This window comes from Pholcus phalangioides, unplaced genomic scaffold (genome assembly GCF_987345545.1).
Source record: "Pholcus phalangioides strain wild (caught in Gottingen) unplaced genomic scaffold, Ppha-v1.0 ptg000013l_1, whole genome shotgun sequence".
In the NCBI taxonomy this organism is placed as follows: Eukaryota; Metazoa; Arthropoda; class Arachnida; order Araneae; family Pholcidae; genus Pholcus; species Pholcus phalangioides.
The window spans coordinates 23,535,433-23,553,632 of NW_028301606.1; the positions used below are offsets into that span (position 1 = coordinate 23,535,433).

General features: G+C 31.8%; 1 protein-coding gene across 4 annotated transcripts; it reads left to right on the top strand.

The window, feature by feature from the left end:
* Positions 1-1,173: 1,173 nt before the first annotated feature.
* On the top strand, positions 1,174-17,414 carry LOC149078808 (syntaxin-like). Of its 4 annotated transcripts, none has more exons than XM_089240929.1 (11): positions 1,324-1,488; positions 5,588-5,689; positions 6,151-6,250; positions 6,429-6,503; positions 7,648-7,721; positions 7,984-8,092; positions 10,489-10,562; positions 10,788-10,925; positions 11,269-11,379; positions 15,754-15,855; positions 17,327-17,414. In XM_089240929.1, exons 1-10 carry the CDS (start codon positions 1,456-1,458, stop codon positions 15,835-15,837), a joined length of 900 nt encoding a protein of 299 aa, XP_089097055.1. In that variant the 5' UTR covers positions 1,324-1,455; the 3' UTR covers positions 15,838-15,855; positions 17,327-17,414. The 4 variants fall into 4 exon arrangements, with proteins under 4 accessions (XP_089097058.1, XP_089097056.1, XP_089097055.1 ...); XM_089240931.1 differs by having other exon boundaries at positions 5,606-5,689; XM_089240932.1 differs by lacking the exons at positions 15,754-15,855; positions 17,327-17,414 and adding an exon at positions 12,556-15,595 and having other exon boundaries at positions 1,174-1,488; positions 5,606-5,689.
* The last annotated feature ends 786 nt before the right edge of the window (positions 17,415-18,200 follow it).

Sequence of the window (18,200 nt, forward strand, 5' to 3'; positions counted from 1 at the left end):
AAATCACCGAAAAAAGGGAAAAAGACAGGCCCGTCATTTGCCCCCCCCATGGCTTTTGAAAATACACTCAAAATGGTATATATATATATATATATATATACAAATATATCTATATATACATTGAGTACATGTACTTTGCCCCCCCCCCCCTTCCCGGAAAAAGTTGAAATGACGGCCCTGGAAAAAGATGGCTAAATCTATTTTTCTCTATCACTTTGGTCCCCCCCCCCCCGAAATGAAAGAGGTTTCCCTTCCGAACGAAATTTATGGCAACGGGCCTGTTGTGGCCCGTAACTGATCGGACATTTGCCAAAATGCCAGTTCTTTCCAGCAGTAGGCACCTCGTAAAATTGTGTTTTCTCCAAGCCTTTTCCCTAGTGATAGAAATCTTTAGGAGACTTTGGTGACAAAACTTCTGAAGAAGAAAGCCGCTGGAGTTGGAGAAACTACGATAGCGAACTTTCAATATTAGAAACTACCAAGACTGTTGGCAAGAAAAAAAATGATTGACAACTGAGAATCACAAGCTTTTTGGATCACGAAAAAAAGATTGAAAATGATAAAGAAGTGAAAAGAACATTATTATTTGCACCTATAACAATCATCATGATATAATTTAAACGTTATGAAAAATTATTTCTAGCCATGATTTCAGCCGTAAAGATTGGAAGTGAGATTTAACTGAAAACCTGTAAAATACAGGTCATATGGTCACAAAGTCACATTGTAATTCATCCCGAAAATGTTTTAAAATTTAACAATTTTCTTTCCAAGAAATAACAAATCATATCAATTTAATTCATCAAATGAACCGAAACTCCCCTGAATCAATAAATCAAAACTTTGATTTAAAAAAAGAAGTAGAAAAATGTTTAATATTCAATATAATATTAAATATTAAAAATTCAATATAAAATATTGACTGAATGAGTCATTTGATTGACATTTTGCTGTCGTCTGATTCTCTTACGTTCTTCCGGTTCCGATTTCTTGGAAGTCTTTTTCGCGAACATCACTTGCATCTTGAAAATCAATCAATCACCATGCGTCTTTGATTCCAAACTGGGGATCACAAAATTAAAAACTGATCATCGATTCGTCACCGCTGTTACACACCTTCCTCCACCCCCTCTAGAAATCCCCTTTCCTGCACGGAAGTGGATCATTAAGGAATAGCTAACTTGTAGGAGGAGGACTGTAGAGAGAAGAATGGTGGGTGTTGCTGGACTGGAGAAGTGACGTTTTTCCTTACCGGGGGTCCAGGGGGCTTTGCTTGGGGAAATAGTTTATTTTTAGTTCGAAACCAGCACCCGATAGCTCACCCAATATTATTATTAGCTGTCAATCGATTTCAGTTGTTTTTAATCCACAGCCCTTGATATCCAGGATCGAACTCGCTACCCATATGCTGGTTCTTTATATACTAAAAGAAAACCCGTAATTCTTCCCACAATCATGATTAACGATCGAATCGGAGCTTTAAGAGCGGTAACTATACATATATTTATGATTATTATGATAATAATTATGAGAATTGAATCATTGTTCGTAATGTTTTTATTTTTTAATGGTTATTGCACAGAACTTTATTGAGATTTTGATGAATTATATGAGTATGTAATATGTGGAGAAATTCTCTATCATGAACATAGAATAATTTATATTGTGGCATTCAAACATGGTTTAATTCACTTTCCTCCATTCTTTGAAAATCAGTCTCGACTTTTTTTTAAAATACAAATACAACGCCACAACAGACAAAATGCCCAACGAGGTGGCTGATAAAAAGATACCCATAAAAATATGGTTGTCATATATTTCAAAAATACAGCAACCCAATTAAATGGATAGCTTCTCGATTTACCCCAACATGTTTATCGTACTTATTTTTAAACGTGTCAATTGTGTTACAATTTATTACCTCCGGGGGTAAGCTATTCTATTTATTAACAACCCTATTCGAGAAAAATTCCCTGCGACGCCATAACCTTGCATTGTCCCTCACCAATCGATACTGGTGTCCCCTTGTAAAAGCAGTCGATTGGCGGTGTAATAAAAGTTCATGGTCCATCCTATCCATCCCATTGAAAATTTTAAACACTTCGATCATATCTCCTCGACACCTGCGATCATCCAATGTAAACATATTCAAAAAATGAAGTCTCTCTTCATAACCCAAGCCCCGTGTGCCAATAAGGACACGCGTAGCTCTTCTCTGCACCCCTTCAACCAAGTCTATGTCCCTCTGTAGGTATGGTCTCCAAAACCTTACAGCATACTCCAGTCCAGGCCGAACTAAGCCTCGAAAAAGCAGAAGAATGATTTTAGGAGAACGCGAAGAGACCTTTTCGAAAATGAGACCAAGCATTCTATTCGCTTTTTTGACCACCGCTGAACACAATGTTCAGAAAAAGATGCATACACAGGTTTAAATGATTGACAGAGTCCTAGGACATATTGTAAAGCGAATCTGTGTTTCTAGATATTTAAAAATATATATATATTAAGTTAACTTGTTATATTAATTGTGCATTCTCAATGCCTGTGATTGTCTCATAGTACAGAGGTCTGACCATTTTTTTTGTCACAGGCACAGTCAAAAGAAGAGCACCCATATAGCTACTCTTACACAGCGCTGTAACTGGGGGGATCAGACAAGGCTAGTGCCCCAGGTGCTAGTCCAGAGTGGTGCAAATTTCACCCTTTTAAACCCAGGTCCGGATCCAGAACGATGTGGCAAGAAGGGGCGGAACTGTGTGTGTGTTAAGTTTGATCGTTCCATATTTTATGGGGTAAACAAATTTCCCCATATTATTTGTCTATTGGGTCACTTTCTTTGCCGGATCCATGCCTGAATGAAGGCAGACATCTTCAGCTATGAATGGAGCAGAAGTAGGAGAGAATGGAGCGGAGGCAGACATCAGATTCGAATGGAGCGGAGGCAGACATCCGATTCGAATGGAGCGGAGGCAGACATCAGATTTGAATGTAGCAAAGGTAGGCATCTTCGGCTGCAAATGGAGCAGAGCTAGAGAACTTCAGATTCAAATAGAATAGAGGCAGACATCTTCAGCTATGAATGGAATGGATTCAGACATCTTCAGCTTATGAATGAAGCTGAGGCAGACATCTTCAGCTGCAAATAGAGCAGAGGCAGGTGGATTCAGGGTGATATCTCAGAAAATCAGATTATTGTGTAGGTTCATTAGATCATACTGTATTTTACAAGCCATAAAAATTTCCCTTATTATTCTACGCTCGGGATGGGTGAATGCCCCCTTTCACTCCCCCTCTGGATCCTTGCTTGCATTTACCCTTCCTTTAAAATTACAGGGGGGGGGGGATGTCAATGACACATTTTGGCACCCTAAGCATCTAGTTGTGGCTCTGCTCTTACAAATGCTCAAAGGTTATTCTTGAATGGGGATATCTAACAGTGCCTCAACTATAGGGGTCTGTCGCCCTGGGCAATAGATCATTAATAGCACAGAGTTTACTGTTTTTCTCTTGAAATTACAAAACGGGGGCTCTTAAACTAGCCCTAGATGAGAGTAAATTTTTGTTTCTAGTTGTTGCCCAGCTATGTAATAGGGAGGGGGTTTCGTTTTTTGTGCCTCGCGAGCACAAAATTGGCATGAGCAGTCTTGGATATTAAGTGAGTACTGAAGTGCTCTTGAGCAACAGGTTGGAGGTGTCTGATCATAGACAGAGATAGACTTCAAAATCTGGTGGGAGCAAGATGATGATATCAATTTATATATACACATATACATTAGATCAGTTGACTCCACGTTTGACGTTTAGTGGAGGACAATGGTCCCAATGTGCCCCACGCCGTACGTATCTCCGCCCATGTGTTTGATGAGTCTGATGGAGGGAAATAGAAATTCGATTAAAAAAAAAGTTTTTGATAAATAAATTAACTCATTAACTTAATGACTGTCTCTCGACGGGGTTGGTGTGAAGCAAACCTTCGGGGGAGGGGGCTGTTAGTGGGACTTACAGACATCCCACATTATCAGAATTCGAAAGTATATGCAGGGTTGGGAGGACATACGATGGGTTGTTTATTCATAGGAGGGGAGCCCGTGAATAAAGTTAGTGAGAGAGAGCATGTGATTTTTTTTTCAGCTCCCTGTTCTGGTACATATGTTGTCACGTACTCTTTCTTCTAGAAAACTTATTCCCAACCTTTCATGCTTCAAGTAACCTGTGCAAACGGATACATGTTAAGTCAGGGACATCATAAGTGTTCTAAACCTGTGCATAAATGCCCGAACCACTGTAAATTTTGCAAGGAGGTAGAGCCTCCAGTAATTAGTGAATTAATTCACTATGCAACATACCCCTCCTATGATATATAATTTGAATACGATATATAAGGGATGACTAGCCACTTTCAGCTTCCCAAAATGCTTTCTAATGTTGGCACTTGTGGACCCATGAGTAGTCAGCCCCATGTAATAAAATACTTAGCACCTGTGTCTCTCTGAGGACCATCCATTGGGTAATTTTTTTAATGTAAATTCTAAAATATTCTGATCTGGTGCTGTAGGAAGCAAGCTTTATAGAGGGGAATTTTACTAAAATTAAAAAATGGCTTTTTTTCTCAAATAATTGAAAAAACAGTTGCGTGCTATTTTGTAAAAAAAAGAAAATATCAGATCATAAAAATAAGTGTCAAATACACTTTAAGCCAGGGGTCTTCAACCTTTTTCCAGTCGCAAGCACTGCCTGTACCCATCATCAAAAGAAGAGCACCCTTACAGTAAGTTTAACATACGAATGCATGAAATGATGATGATTTTAAATTTTTGAATGCAATTCCTCCAAGGTGTTTAATTGGAACGTTGATCAAGTGCTTGCGAGCATGAAATCAATCCCAAGCATCGAGCACTCTGGGTACTTCAGAGAGCACCGTAGTGCTCGTGAGCAATGGGTTAAAGATGGCTGCCTTATGCCTTGGGGTAAGTTAAGCATAAAATAGGATTGAGCAGTTCAAAGGTTAAAGTAAATAATGATTTACTGATGATCAAGGTTAAACATTGTTTTTAGTTATATTTGTTTCCCAATTTACCCACAATGCAGACAAATTTATGATTGCTATATTAAAATAGTTTCCTGTCAAATTTGACAGTATCATGGTGATCATAGGTACATCATTTTAATCATTAAAAAAGCCTACTTACCTGAATGCCTGAAGTTTATTAGATATTACTTGTTTTTAATTCAAATACTTGTCATTTGCAGCATGCTAAGATATATTGTTAAGTTATATTCAAAAGTTTTATGAAATGTTCATTATAAGTAAGACCAGGATTACGCTATTAGAGTTTTATCAAAGTTCTTTTATAAAACTTGAAAGATGCAACCAATAAGTGCATTGATTACATTCGAGTGAATGTAACCAATAGGCTTATTGATTGTTTTTTTTTCAAGTTTGGTGAAAGATCCCTTATCAAACTTTTAATGGTGTGCAAACTTTTATAGTGTAATCCTGGCATAAGAGAGAAAAGAATTTTTGTTTTGTTTTCTTTTGTGTGTTTATTAACATTTATATATTCCTTTCTCCTGATGAGTTATATAGTCTCATCATTATGAACAGGTTGCATCCGATAGTTATGACCTTGGAGAAGTCAGTATCAGTGTCGATGGATCTGAAGCATTCATGGCAGAGTTTTTTCGAGATGTAAGTTTTTTCATTTTTGTATTTTCCAACATGTATAGCTTGTGTATTACCAAATTTATTGAAATATTTCTATGAAGTAATGAAGATAATTTTTTTTATTAAGTTATTATTTATGAAACACACATATGGGGTACAAATCATTGACATAACCATATGAGCTTGCTGCTTGAAAATACAGTTTTTTTACATATTTTTGTGAAAATTTATCATCGATTTTGTGAAAATCAATACATAGCATATCTAGGTGTGAATAGAAAGAAACGTATCTCTGTTCCTATTTCTATCTTAAGGGAGAGTTATTTATCTTCTATTAAAAAAAACAAATTATATTTTCTGTGGAAATTAACAAATTGACATTTATTTCACTCTTATGATTCAAATTATTACTATTTTGAAAATATTTGTACATAGATTCATTGATCGTATATAAATTTAATATGATTTTACTTTGACATGTGCAGGTTGAAGAAGTTTCTCAGAATCTTGATAAAATTGAAGCTAGTGTAGAGCAAGTGAAGAAAAAGCATAGTCATATATTGTCCGCTCCAACCAGTGATGAAAGTAAGTTGTTTATATGACCCACATGCATTGTTATATGTCACATACAGTTGCCTTTTTTTTGTTGTCTCTCTCTCTCAATTTGCATTCCCATGCAATATGTAAAAAAATTATTGTTTTCTTAAAAATATTTTTATTTGAGCCTGTAAAAAAACGTCCTGTTACTTTTAATGTATTTCAGAAGTGAAGCAAGAGCTTGAATATCTGATGGCTGAAGTGAAACGATTAGCGGGAAAAGTCAGGACAAAGCTCAAATGTATGTTTCGTTTGTTTGTATTCAAATTTGAAAACTCGCAGAAGTTTTAGTTCAGACTCAGTTGAGCATGTCGTTTTGAAGTTATTATACTTATATTATGATGAAATTATTCATTAAAAACTTGTATGTATTAGCGAACAAACCAAAAGAAAACAGATATTTTCTGGATATTGTGTTGAGATGAATTCTGAAGGAAAAATCATCTGGTCTCTGCCGGGACTCAAACCCAGGCCCTTTTGAAAACCAGGCAAGCATGATACATTTGCGAGAGGGTCTGGGTTCGAGTCCCGGTGGAGACCAGATGACTTTACTTTCTGGGTTCGCATCACCATAATATCCAGAAAATATGTTTCCTTGATATATTGGGCTGAGAAAAAGTTGTCTAGCTCTCAAACCATAAGGTATTCTGATAGTTCCATTTATTTTTCTTCCTTGTGTGGGTGTGTAGAAATACAGTGGGGCTCCTATGTAACAATACTCAAGGGATTGATATATAGAGTATATTACATATTGAGAAGTGTAGAGATGACCATTTTTACTGGCGATTATCATTATATAAGAGTTTCACTATATTATCTACAAAAATTCCATTAGTGAATTTTGAATGAATTCAACTGTTCTCATCTAAATTAGGGCACGTGGTCTGCATTCATTAATTTCTAAAAAACATTTACTCTTTCTCTCGTAGATATTTTTGTTCTACACTAAACTATTGTTTGTAAATATGTGTAATTTCTATTTTATTTTTTGACGATATAACATGTAGACTAAATATATTAATATATTTAGTTTACATATTATATTGTCCCCCCCCCCCGGCATGCCAGAAGCACAAATTTGCAAATTTTCCTTTTTTTTTAATCTGCTGGATTTTGTTTTATCTGGTTGGATACCTTATTTTGCCCAGATTGAAGCGTGAACGTATATCTCTTTTGAAACACGTTACAAAACATTTTAGGAAAATAACTTGCAGTAAATGGGTAGAGTGAACATTCAAATGCCATTTTCCATGTTCTTTTTTATCCAAGGACATTGCACATTTGTGCTTCTGGCATGGGGGAATATTATACTTTTATATGTGTAATATACTTTTCCACCATCTTGTAGTTTTTTTGTTTTAATTTAAATAAACATTTTATCTCAGGTATGGAACAAGCACTTGAACAGGATGAAAATAAAAATTGTATATCTGCCGAATATCGTATCAGGGTGATACAGGTAAAGGGCAATACTGTAAATTAAATTTTTCTATTCTGTGTGTATTACATTTCAAGTATAACTTATCAGTGATTGAGTGTTTATTCATTGTACATTTAAAAAAGTCATGACTTTTATGTGAATCCTTTTCATTTTGTCTTACCATGGTCCTATTAATTAGGATTTTTGAAAGCATGGTTTTTTTAAATTTCCTTAATTTTGGTTGTCTTTGTTTTTTAATTTAGTTTAATTTGAAATTTCAATTCACTTTTATTTGACCTAGCATTCTACACTATCGAGACGCTTTGTTGAAGCCATGTTTGAATACAATAAAATTCAAACAGATTACAGAGAAAGATGCAAAGACAGGATAAAAAGACAACTTGAAATCAGTAAGTAAATGTATATTCGTGTGTTTGTGTATTAATTTATAGTGTACAAATGTATGTTCTTTTTTTAAAATTAAAATTGGCATGTACGTGGGCCAGGTGTGGATCTATGGGGGGAGGTGTGATCACCCTGATCACTCCCCAAGAGAAATGTGAATAGATAATATTACATTCAATAAATCTGTTGAAAATTATTTGTATATCAATAATTTATAACAAACATATCATTAAATAACAAATTCAAGAAAACTTTGACAAAAAATAGAAAAAACTGGGGTATTTTTAAAAAAAAAAGTTAAAACAAAGAAAAATCTGTGACTCCCGGAAAATGTGGGACAATGTGGGATGTATGGTCACCTTATTCACAGTGTAAAAAAAAAACACCCCTCCCAACAGCGAGCTCTAGATATGCCCCTGACGTTGGCCATTTGATAAGTCATGTAAAAAAAGGTGTCCACTAGGGTGGTTCACCCGATTTTGAAAAAAAAAACTTACTACTTACTCACTAGGGTGAACCACCCTAGTGAGTAAGTAGTAAGTTTTTTTTTTCAAATCGCTATAGTACAGAAAAGTTGCCTCCTTTAATAAGAAGGAAAACAACTTAAAAAAATTGGTTGAACCAGAAGTTTATGGAAATTGATGAAATTGAACATTTTTCTTAAATTTTTTAATATTACCTAAAATTCTACGATCAACATGCAAAAGTTTGTTATGCTTATTTTATGGTTTAATAAAGTAAAATAAATTAAAACATCATGAATATTTAAATGCTTATTGGTCAAAAAATGGGAATTAATCAAATTTTTGCAAGTTTTATTGTGCAGCTATTAGCCCATCTTATCATAACAAAACAACCCAGAATTCATCACAGGGGGTAGCTGCACGTTGAGTTCCTTCCACACCCTACCCAATCAACCATCTGAAGTAGCGTTTGTGTGCAATTTATATGATTTCTCCCAAAAGTCAGACCTCAAACGTATACAGTTGGAAAAGAAACAGTAGAAGAAACTGTAAACCCACCAAATCCTAGTGAATTTTGGTGACTAGTTTTGAAATATAATGTTAATTACAAACAAACGCTATTTTAAATGGTTGATTGGGTAGAGTGGTGGGTAGAACTCAATGTGCAACTACCTCCTGTGATGAATTCTGGGTCATTTTGCTCTGACAAAACGGGGGAAAAAGCTACACAATGGAACTTGTGAAAATTTGGTTAATTCCTTTTTTCGAACATGTTGCGTGACCAATAAGCATTCAAATATTCATGATGTTTTAATTTATTTTACTTTATTGAACCATAAAATAAGCATAACAAACTTTTGCATGTTGATCGTCAAATTTTAAGTAATATTAAAAAATTTGAGAAAAATGTTAAATTTCATCAATTTCCATAAACTTCTGGTATGATGCATGACCGGAAGATATCAACTGATTTTAAAATATTTTACACGGTTTCTCTTATTATTAAAGGAGGCAATTTTTCCGCAGCATAGTGATTTGAAAATAAAAACTTCATTTTTTTCGACCCACCTTAGTGTTCACTTTTTTTTTGAAGAAATCTTGATCTATTTTCCAACAGTGTTTCCTTCAAGCTCCACACTTTCTTCAGTAATGTTAAAAACTGCCATCATTCTCAATTTCTAGCCTTTCTGAAGGTAGTAGACAGTGCTTTAAGGATCTTGAAAAAAATATGACATCACCTTTTTAGTAAACAGTAGATTTGCCTTTTTGGTGTCAGTTCACCAAAGCTCCATCCACTGCTTTGACTTTTCTTTTGGCTCTAGTGTATATTGGTGAATCCATGTTTCACCAAATCAAAAGTCAATGCTGAAAGTCGTAAGGGTTACGAGCCGATATTAACAAATTTTTTAAATGTCTTTTGTTTTCCTGGTACCCATCTTGCACAAAGCTTTTTCATTTCTAATTGCTTATTATTCTATTGATTAAGTTCTATTGAAATACCCACAACAAAAGCTGTCTAAAGCACCTACAATCTATAATCTTCCATGACGATACCATTGATTTTTTTTTTCAGTGATTTCCAGAAACGGGTCATCATAAATTTGTCTATCCACAAATAAATTGTCTTTAATGATGGTGAAGAGTCCCAGTGAACTTCAGCTTTGATCTGGGCTGTTTGCAGCTATTTTAGATAGAATTTTTTTTTCACTGCAAGCCACTTATTATACATTTCCAGAATAATTACTACAATTCAAACTTGGAATCATGCAAAAAGTAAACTTCAAAGCTCTTTGTACTTAAACTTATGGTTACAGATTTAGGTACTTATATCAAACGACCCGACTCTCATAGCATATGACAACTGCTTTTTATATTCAGTTATTCAATCAAAAACAGTTCATTATCTCATGAAAATTATTGCTCTCATTTATATGCAGCTGGTCGAGTGACTACTGATGATGAAATTGAAGAAATGCTTGAAAGTGATAATCCTGCAATTTTCACTCAAGGGGTAAGAAATAATCTTGATATTTTGGCATAACCTTTATTACATATTTTCCTATCTTTTTATTTCAAAATTTATTTTCCTATCTTTTTATTTCAAAATTTATTTTCCTTTGCTTTCTTGATAAATTTACTTTTTCCAAAAAATCTTTTAATAATGTATTGTAATATTACAGTGGTTAAACATATAAATTTTCAAATTATTAAGAATTTCATACTGATTTTACTGTAGATTGTCACAGAAACTCAGAAGGCCAAACAAACGTTGGCTGATATAGAAGCTAGACACGCAGATATAATCAAGTTAGAGAAAAGCATCCGAGAACTTCATGATATGTTCATGGACATGGCAATTCTTGTTGAAAGTCAGGTGAGTATGCAGATATTTTCTACATTGAAAGTAATGCTATGCAATAGTTATTTGAAACCATAATTACACTATACTATTGCAAATATATCTAGTTATTTTAAAATCTGTTCTACAGATGTACATTAAAAACCTGTGTCTAATTGGAAAAATATTATTTGTTCCCATCCAGCAATTCACAATAGTTATTAAATTTTCTCAAACCCTTGTTTGGTCATTATATTGTTTTATTAAAAATTTAACTTTTCAATATTTTATGCATGTTAATTTCAGCATTTATTTTGTGATTTCCTGTTAATAAAATTGGTGTTTTCAACTGTGAACATTAATAAAATTTACTTTTCAGGGAGAGCTTATCGATCAAATCGAGTACAATGTGAAGAATTCTGTTGATTTTGTTGACCGAGCAAAAGGAGACATAAACAAGGCTGTTAGATATCAGAGTAAAGCTAGAAGGGTGAGTTATATTTTTTCATAATTATGGAAAAATTCATGATGTATGTGAGTGCAATTTTGATTTTTTTTAATCCAGAGACCCTTTTGAATGATCTTTTTTCTCTCAAACTGCTCTCATTGCTCATAGAGGATTTAGATTTACTTAATCACTTATTGATCATTTGCAAGTTAAGAAATTGGGGGATAAATTTTTCTCTTGCACAATTTAAGGGTCAAGACATTATTAATTCGCTTAAAATTTACATGGATTCATAATAACTAATAAGTGTGAAAATTTTATTTGAACAAATCTTCAAGGAGCCTGACTTGGTGGCATTCTTGATTGAATGCATAAAAAGATTCAAGAGGCTTGAAAAAAAAAGACTAAACTATAAGATGTGATATAGAACTCACAGAGATAATGTTTTTTGTCATGATAATGTTGCTCTCGTTATAACTATAAATCCCCCTTTCAATGATATTTTCCTCTTGGTTTGCAGGGTATTGTTATATCAGGATTTCCCTGGAATCCAAAACTTACAGCCAAACAAAGATCTATATTATAGAAAGTTTGTTTGAGAAAACTCTTTGATTGATGCATAGATGGGTCATATTCACACACTAGATAGATATTTGTTCTGATAAGTTGATTAAGAATAAATCAATAGTGTGCTCATGAAATTAGATGGCAATTGAGTAGAAAATACTCTGCAGAAAAAGAAATTAAATCTATTTTATGATTTAAAAATATCACACTAAAAACAACTCATAACTTTATTAACAGCATTGATCATACATGTTTGTTCCCTTTTTTGTTGTTTATTCAAACTCAGATAGTTTGAATAAACAACTGTATCTTATATAAACAACTACTTCTATCCCTGACAGGTGTCACATTATGTTTTATCATTAAAAATGTTCTAACTGATAGATGGAGTAATAACTTCTCTACTGTACCGAAAAATTGACATGGACAGAAAAATGTAACACAGCTTTGTTTGGCTGATGTATGCATGTTTAATTATTCAGTTTTTCTTATAATTTTTGGTTAATTTTAAATTAAATTAAATTTTAGTTTTGTTTCATTTTTTTCCCTTTCCATACTTTTTTTAATATCATTTGATGCTTGTTTATTTATGCTTTTGTTCTTTTAGTTTGTTCATTTATTTATTCTTGCTTTTATTTTGTTATTCCATAGAAAATCATCATTATTATCATAGTGGCACTTATTCTAGTTGCAATTATAGCAATCATTATATGGAAAACAGCATGAAAAAGACTCATTTATCTGAAAGTCTCAATTTATTTGAAGATAAAATATGTTTAAAAAAATGGAACTTTTCTGATTCTGGAGCAAGTTATTTAAATTATTCTTGAAGTATACACATTTGTCTCACCAAGCTGTTTATGATTATGCCTTGATCCACCTGAAAAGCAGAGAAAACAGTGTTTCATTTAAGAGGGTGCTACCATCATTTGTCTAATATTTATATTTTAGTAAATTTTTATAGTAACTTTTTCCCCCATTTTATTTTGCTTGCTTTTGTGCTTGAACTTTTTATTTTGTTATTATAATTTCTTACATTGAAAATATTTGATTTATCATGTCAATATGATGTTAAGCATGAGGATGTTATTGTAGATAACATTTTGGCATTTTCTTTCACGTCTTTTCTGAATCTATAAACTTTAAAACAAAAATGTTATTAATTTGCTCTGCTGTAAAATTAAGATTTATCATGGAATTTTTTTTTCTCATTACATTTAAAGAAGATTCTTCACTGCTGTAGAAATTCAGAAGAGCAATCAGGCTTGATTTTGTTAAGGCTTTAATTTTAATAACGAGTCGGTAGAAAGAAATTAGGGGTTTTAATTCACATCAAGATGAGAAGTTCAAAATGTATTTAGTTGCCCATGAACTATTGAATTTTGTGGGAGAATTAATTATACAGTAACCAGTATTAAATCAAAAATAAAAAAGATTGCGGGTCCTTCTGGTCAAAATTCAAACAAAATAACCCACTACTTCATTCTATTTCATGCAGTATCATTAAACCAGTTCATATACTATCAATAGTATCATTTAAACCAGTTTTTAAATTGAAAATAAAAGGCTACCCCTTATTTAGTTCTATTTGTGTATTTAGTTGTTAGTCAAGAATGAAATGTGTAAATAATTTATTTGTGATAAGAATCTATTTGTATTTTGATTCACATGTGTATTTAATTTATGAACATTCTTTCATGACATTGCCATGCATGTCTGTTTTTGCTTTCTTTAAACTTTTAAATATTTACTAAAGTGCCATTGTGTTTCTCCACATTGACATCTTATTTTTCTTTGAATTAACTAAAATTCTTCTAAATTCATGTTATATATATGTATAATCAAGTTCACATTTTTATTTGTGGAAAAACATTATTAATGTCTATCAGAATATGGACTAAAGAAATCATTTGCATCATTTTGATAATATAAAGAATCGAAAAAAAAAGTTATTTACATGATTTGGAACTTTTATTTTATTTATATGTTAACATCAGTTACAAATTTCATCTCATAAATTTTCATTATTATGCAATGTTTTGATATACATATAATGTTGATACTTATATAAGTAAATTCATTACGAATACTAAAGTGGTATTTTGAAGGAATTAGTGGACAAATTGCCCAGTACGATCAAAAGAATTCCTCAGGGAAATGAAAAATACAAAAAGTTATGAAAATTCATTAGATGTTAGGACTGTTTTGTATAGTAAAAAGTTTTTAAATTACTTTATGGTATTTTCTTTTCCATGGGGGAACTGATTTTAGTATTTGATATGGTATTTCACACTGAAAACTTTGTTAGAGAGGAAATAAACGCTTGAAAGTGAAACCTGATTGGAATGAATTATTGTGAGAAGCGCTGTACTTTCTATCATTCTAACACAAAACAGTGAAACTCGATATCATGCCAATGCACTGAATGCATTTGATTGATCAATCAAGCATTGTAAAAAAAATAAAATATTTTATTATAAATAAATCAAGGAATACCTGATAAATTTGTAATTTTAGTAAAAAATCTTATTTTAATAACCAAACCATTTCATCAATTATAAATTTGTAAAATCATGTGTAACTTTTTTACAGATTAGGCATTAAACATAAAATTTCAAAATATGGTCAAAATTCATTGTGCCTGTGATATTAAGCCATATCTAAAAAAACATAATTATTCATTCACAATGAAATTTTTAATTTATTAGAAAAATGTCATTTTACCTACATAGGATTATAAAATAATTTTTCTTTAATTTTTGGTCTTTCTTATCCTTGATTATTTCAAAAGCTTATATGTGTTAACGATGTATGTATTTTTAATACAAATTTTGTAATTCTGAGTGGAAGAATCAGTTTACTTTGGTATTTTATATCACAGAAAACTTCACTGCTGTTTCAAACTAGTATGTGGAAACCTCTCTTTCATGTAAAAATCAGTACAGACTGCAAAGTATAGCACATCACTGAATCAAGCATTTTTATTTGCTCAATATCACGAGTGGAAACATTTATATTTACTTGGATATATGATTCTTGTTGGATGTAAAATAGATGTGATATATATGAATATTTTTCGATAGAGTTCCTTGAGCTATATGCTGTATTATAAAAATTGGTCAGTAAGTGTCTGTATATGTAAGGGGAAATTTTCTAGTCTTATATCAATTTTTTTTGTGATTTTTTTTTTCTTCTGAAAACTAAACTAAAATCACTTGACCATGATGTAATTACTACTTATGTAACTACAACCCTCTTCCTAATATTTGTCTAGATTTATTTCATGTCAGTGAAGGACTTAGAAAATTTCAAGATGGTTTAGAATGTATAGTATTGTTGATCTTCATAAACATTCTTTTTAGTATTTTTTATATATTATCATATCCATGTTTTTTTTTAAAATGAAATTATAGTTTTTAAATGTGCTTTCATGCTTGCTATTACTGTAGTTATTTAATAAGAACTTTTTGATTTTCGTTCTATGTACAGAAATGTTTTAGGATTTTGGATATTGATTTTATATTCAGTTTGTTTATACATATTTCAAATGGTAAAAAAACAAATACAGTATATTTATTTGAAAAAATAAATAAACAGGGAAAAATTTGCATTCCTATTTACATAAATAAAAATGTTTATATAAAGTATACACACATACATTTCAAGAAAAATAAAGATTTTAATTTTTGTAGTTTATAGCATTCTTTTTTTAAAATTTTTAGTGGTTTATATTTTGTGCATACAAAGTTATACTTCTCCATGTTTTCATGAAAACACTAGTTCTATTTTTTTTCTCTTGTGCAATGCAATTAGACAAACATTCTTTTTTGTGGGACTTTTTCTTTCTAGAAAAAGTTGCTTATTATTTTGTGTGGGGCTATTCTCATCATTGTTCTGAGTGCAGTTGTAGCTGGTTTTCTGGGGTTAAGTTAAAAAGAGCTTAAGTTTTTGGTGAGTATTTATTTCTTAATTTAATTGACCATAATACTATTTTGATATACTTTGATTATTCTTATTCTTCTATTTCTTGAGAAACTTATGTTATTTAATTGATGAGTTTTCAACCTATTCATTGATAAGCAGGTATAACCTAACCATGTAGAATTGATATAGACTTGTAATAAGCAAACTCTTTAAAATTTTTCACCTAGCAATGAATGTGTCAAGGTATATGATGAAATCAGAAAAAATACTAGTTCAGGCTGGACAAAAATCAGAAACAATGCTTTCATCTATCATTTGCTTCCCCCTTCCCTTTAAAATATTTTATACTCATGAATTCTATAATATAGTTGCGCACTTTCACCAAACAAGAATGATGATATACCCCAATAAATTTTAGCTGTAGGAGATATTGGCCAGGGCAATTTTAATGATATTTTGAGAATTAATCCTGCGGCAAAAAAAATTTGAAAGTTGTAAAAACGTTCTGTGCTCAGATCATTATCTGAGGTGGCAAAGTAATTACAGTAGAGCCCTGATAATTATCAGAGCTGTACTGTAATTAATTTGTTAAATATATATATAATTTCATGTTAATTTTCATTCAGTTTAATATATTTTACTGGTTCAGTACTCCATAATGATTTTGACTTTAGTTTTTTGATATACAATTAGTTTTGGTGCTCAGTTTTATATATATTTATCAATTTTCCAATGAACATAATCATTAAAAAAAAATTACAGATAATTTCTAAATTTTTCTCATTAAGTAGCTGAATCATGGCTGTGGGTCAATGAATAAGATATTCATGGATAAAGTGGCTGTCCTGTGTTTTGGTATCAACTCTATGATACCAGGAGATATTAGATGGAAATGACTGCAACGATCAGAATCAAAGCTGTTATTGCCAGTTTTATGGTCAACTGGCAATGAAAAAATGACTGAACTATGAAAAAATGCTATTGTTAGACCAACTCTTCTTGACTGGACTTGACTTTCTGGGGTTAGCAGTAAAACAGCCATTTTACTGATTCTTTTCTTTGTTCTGACCTAGACCACAAAGAAGACTAGATCACTAGAAACAAAGAGGGTCTTGGTTTGAGTTGATACTCAAACTCAGAATAGTCATTTTTCAAGGGAAAATCTTATTCATTTTCTCATTAAGTTTTGTTGCAAAATACTAAAATTAAGATGAACATAATTTTAATGCTCTCTTGGTCAATCTCAGATTCTGAAGACTACCATATAAGAGTGATACAGTTGATTCCCCCATTTTAATGAATACCGTTATAGTGAAAATCTTGTTTTATCGAAAACTTTTCTAATCCCCCTGATAAGTTTTACATAGGAAATAATGTAAAAAAGCTCTATAATTCCTCTATAACGAAATGATTTGTCCAGTCTTTTGGAGCTCGTTATATCAGGATTCGACTGTACTTTTTGAGATAGTTTAACCAGTTCTTTTTAACATGATTGTAGGAATCTGTGAACGGCAAGGTAAACATGGATGAATCCCTGTTCAGCTGCTGTTCTGATATGTGTCACATCAGCAACACAAGGTTCAGGATTCCATCAATTCACTTGCTTTCTTCTGCTTTTTGCTGTAGAAATAATGATATTAGTTTGTACTTGTAGTGTGCTTTGTTATGTGCTTTTATATTTATTTATATGTGCATTAATGTGTCCTGTTTCATTCTCAATTTTTTCTCTGTGATCACCTTTCTATTCTATCTTTTCTTATCATGTGTAATTAAGGTATGACAGTGTTGAGCTTTGTTTTTTTAATTATTAATGTTCTTAAATTATAATTGTGCCGCTGTATCGTTGATAACTCTTTCCTTTTAGAATTTCCCAAACCCATTTAGATGCAATTAATGTTTACAAATGCTAATATTTAACATGAGGTAATACAAGATTTGTTTATATTTAAACTATAAAATCTAATCTTATCAGCAGTATGGTTTGAAAAGAATTTTACATATATTTTTTTTTGAAGAAGTGTTCCATCTTTTTGGAATTATGTGTTGCTCAACTAATATTTTTTCCTTGTGAAAAGTGAAAATAATTTTCAGCATTTTGTGAAAGTGGTTTGAAATTATGCACTCTATTTATATTACCCGTGACCTCCATGGTTTTATCATCAAATTTAAGAAAAATCAATGCAGAACCATCACTTAGTATTCAACCTTACCTAGGGATAAGAATCTCTGAAGTTTAAATCCCTTTCACTGTTGTAGCATTGCAAGTTACAGTAGTAAATGGAAGAGATTTGTGGTGTTATACATCTAGAACCATTATAAAAGAAACAATAGCAGTTAATTGAAAATTGCAAATCAATCGTAATAGAATCATT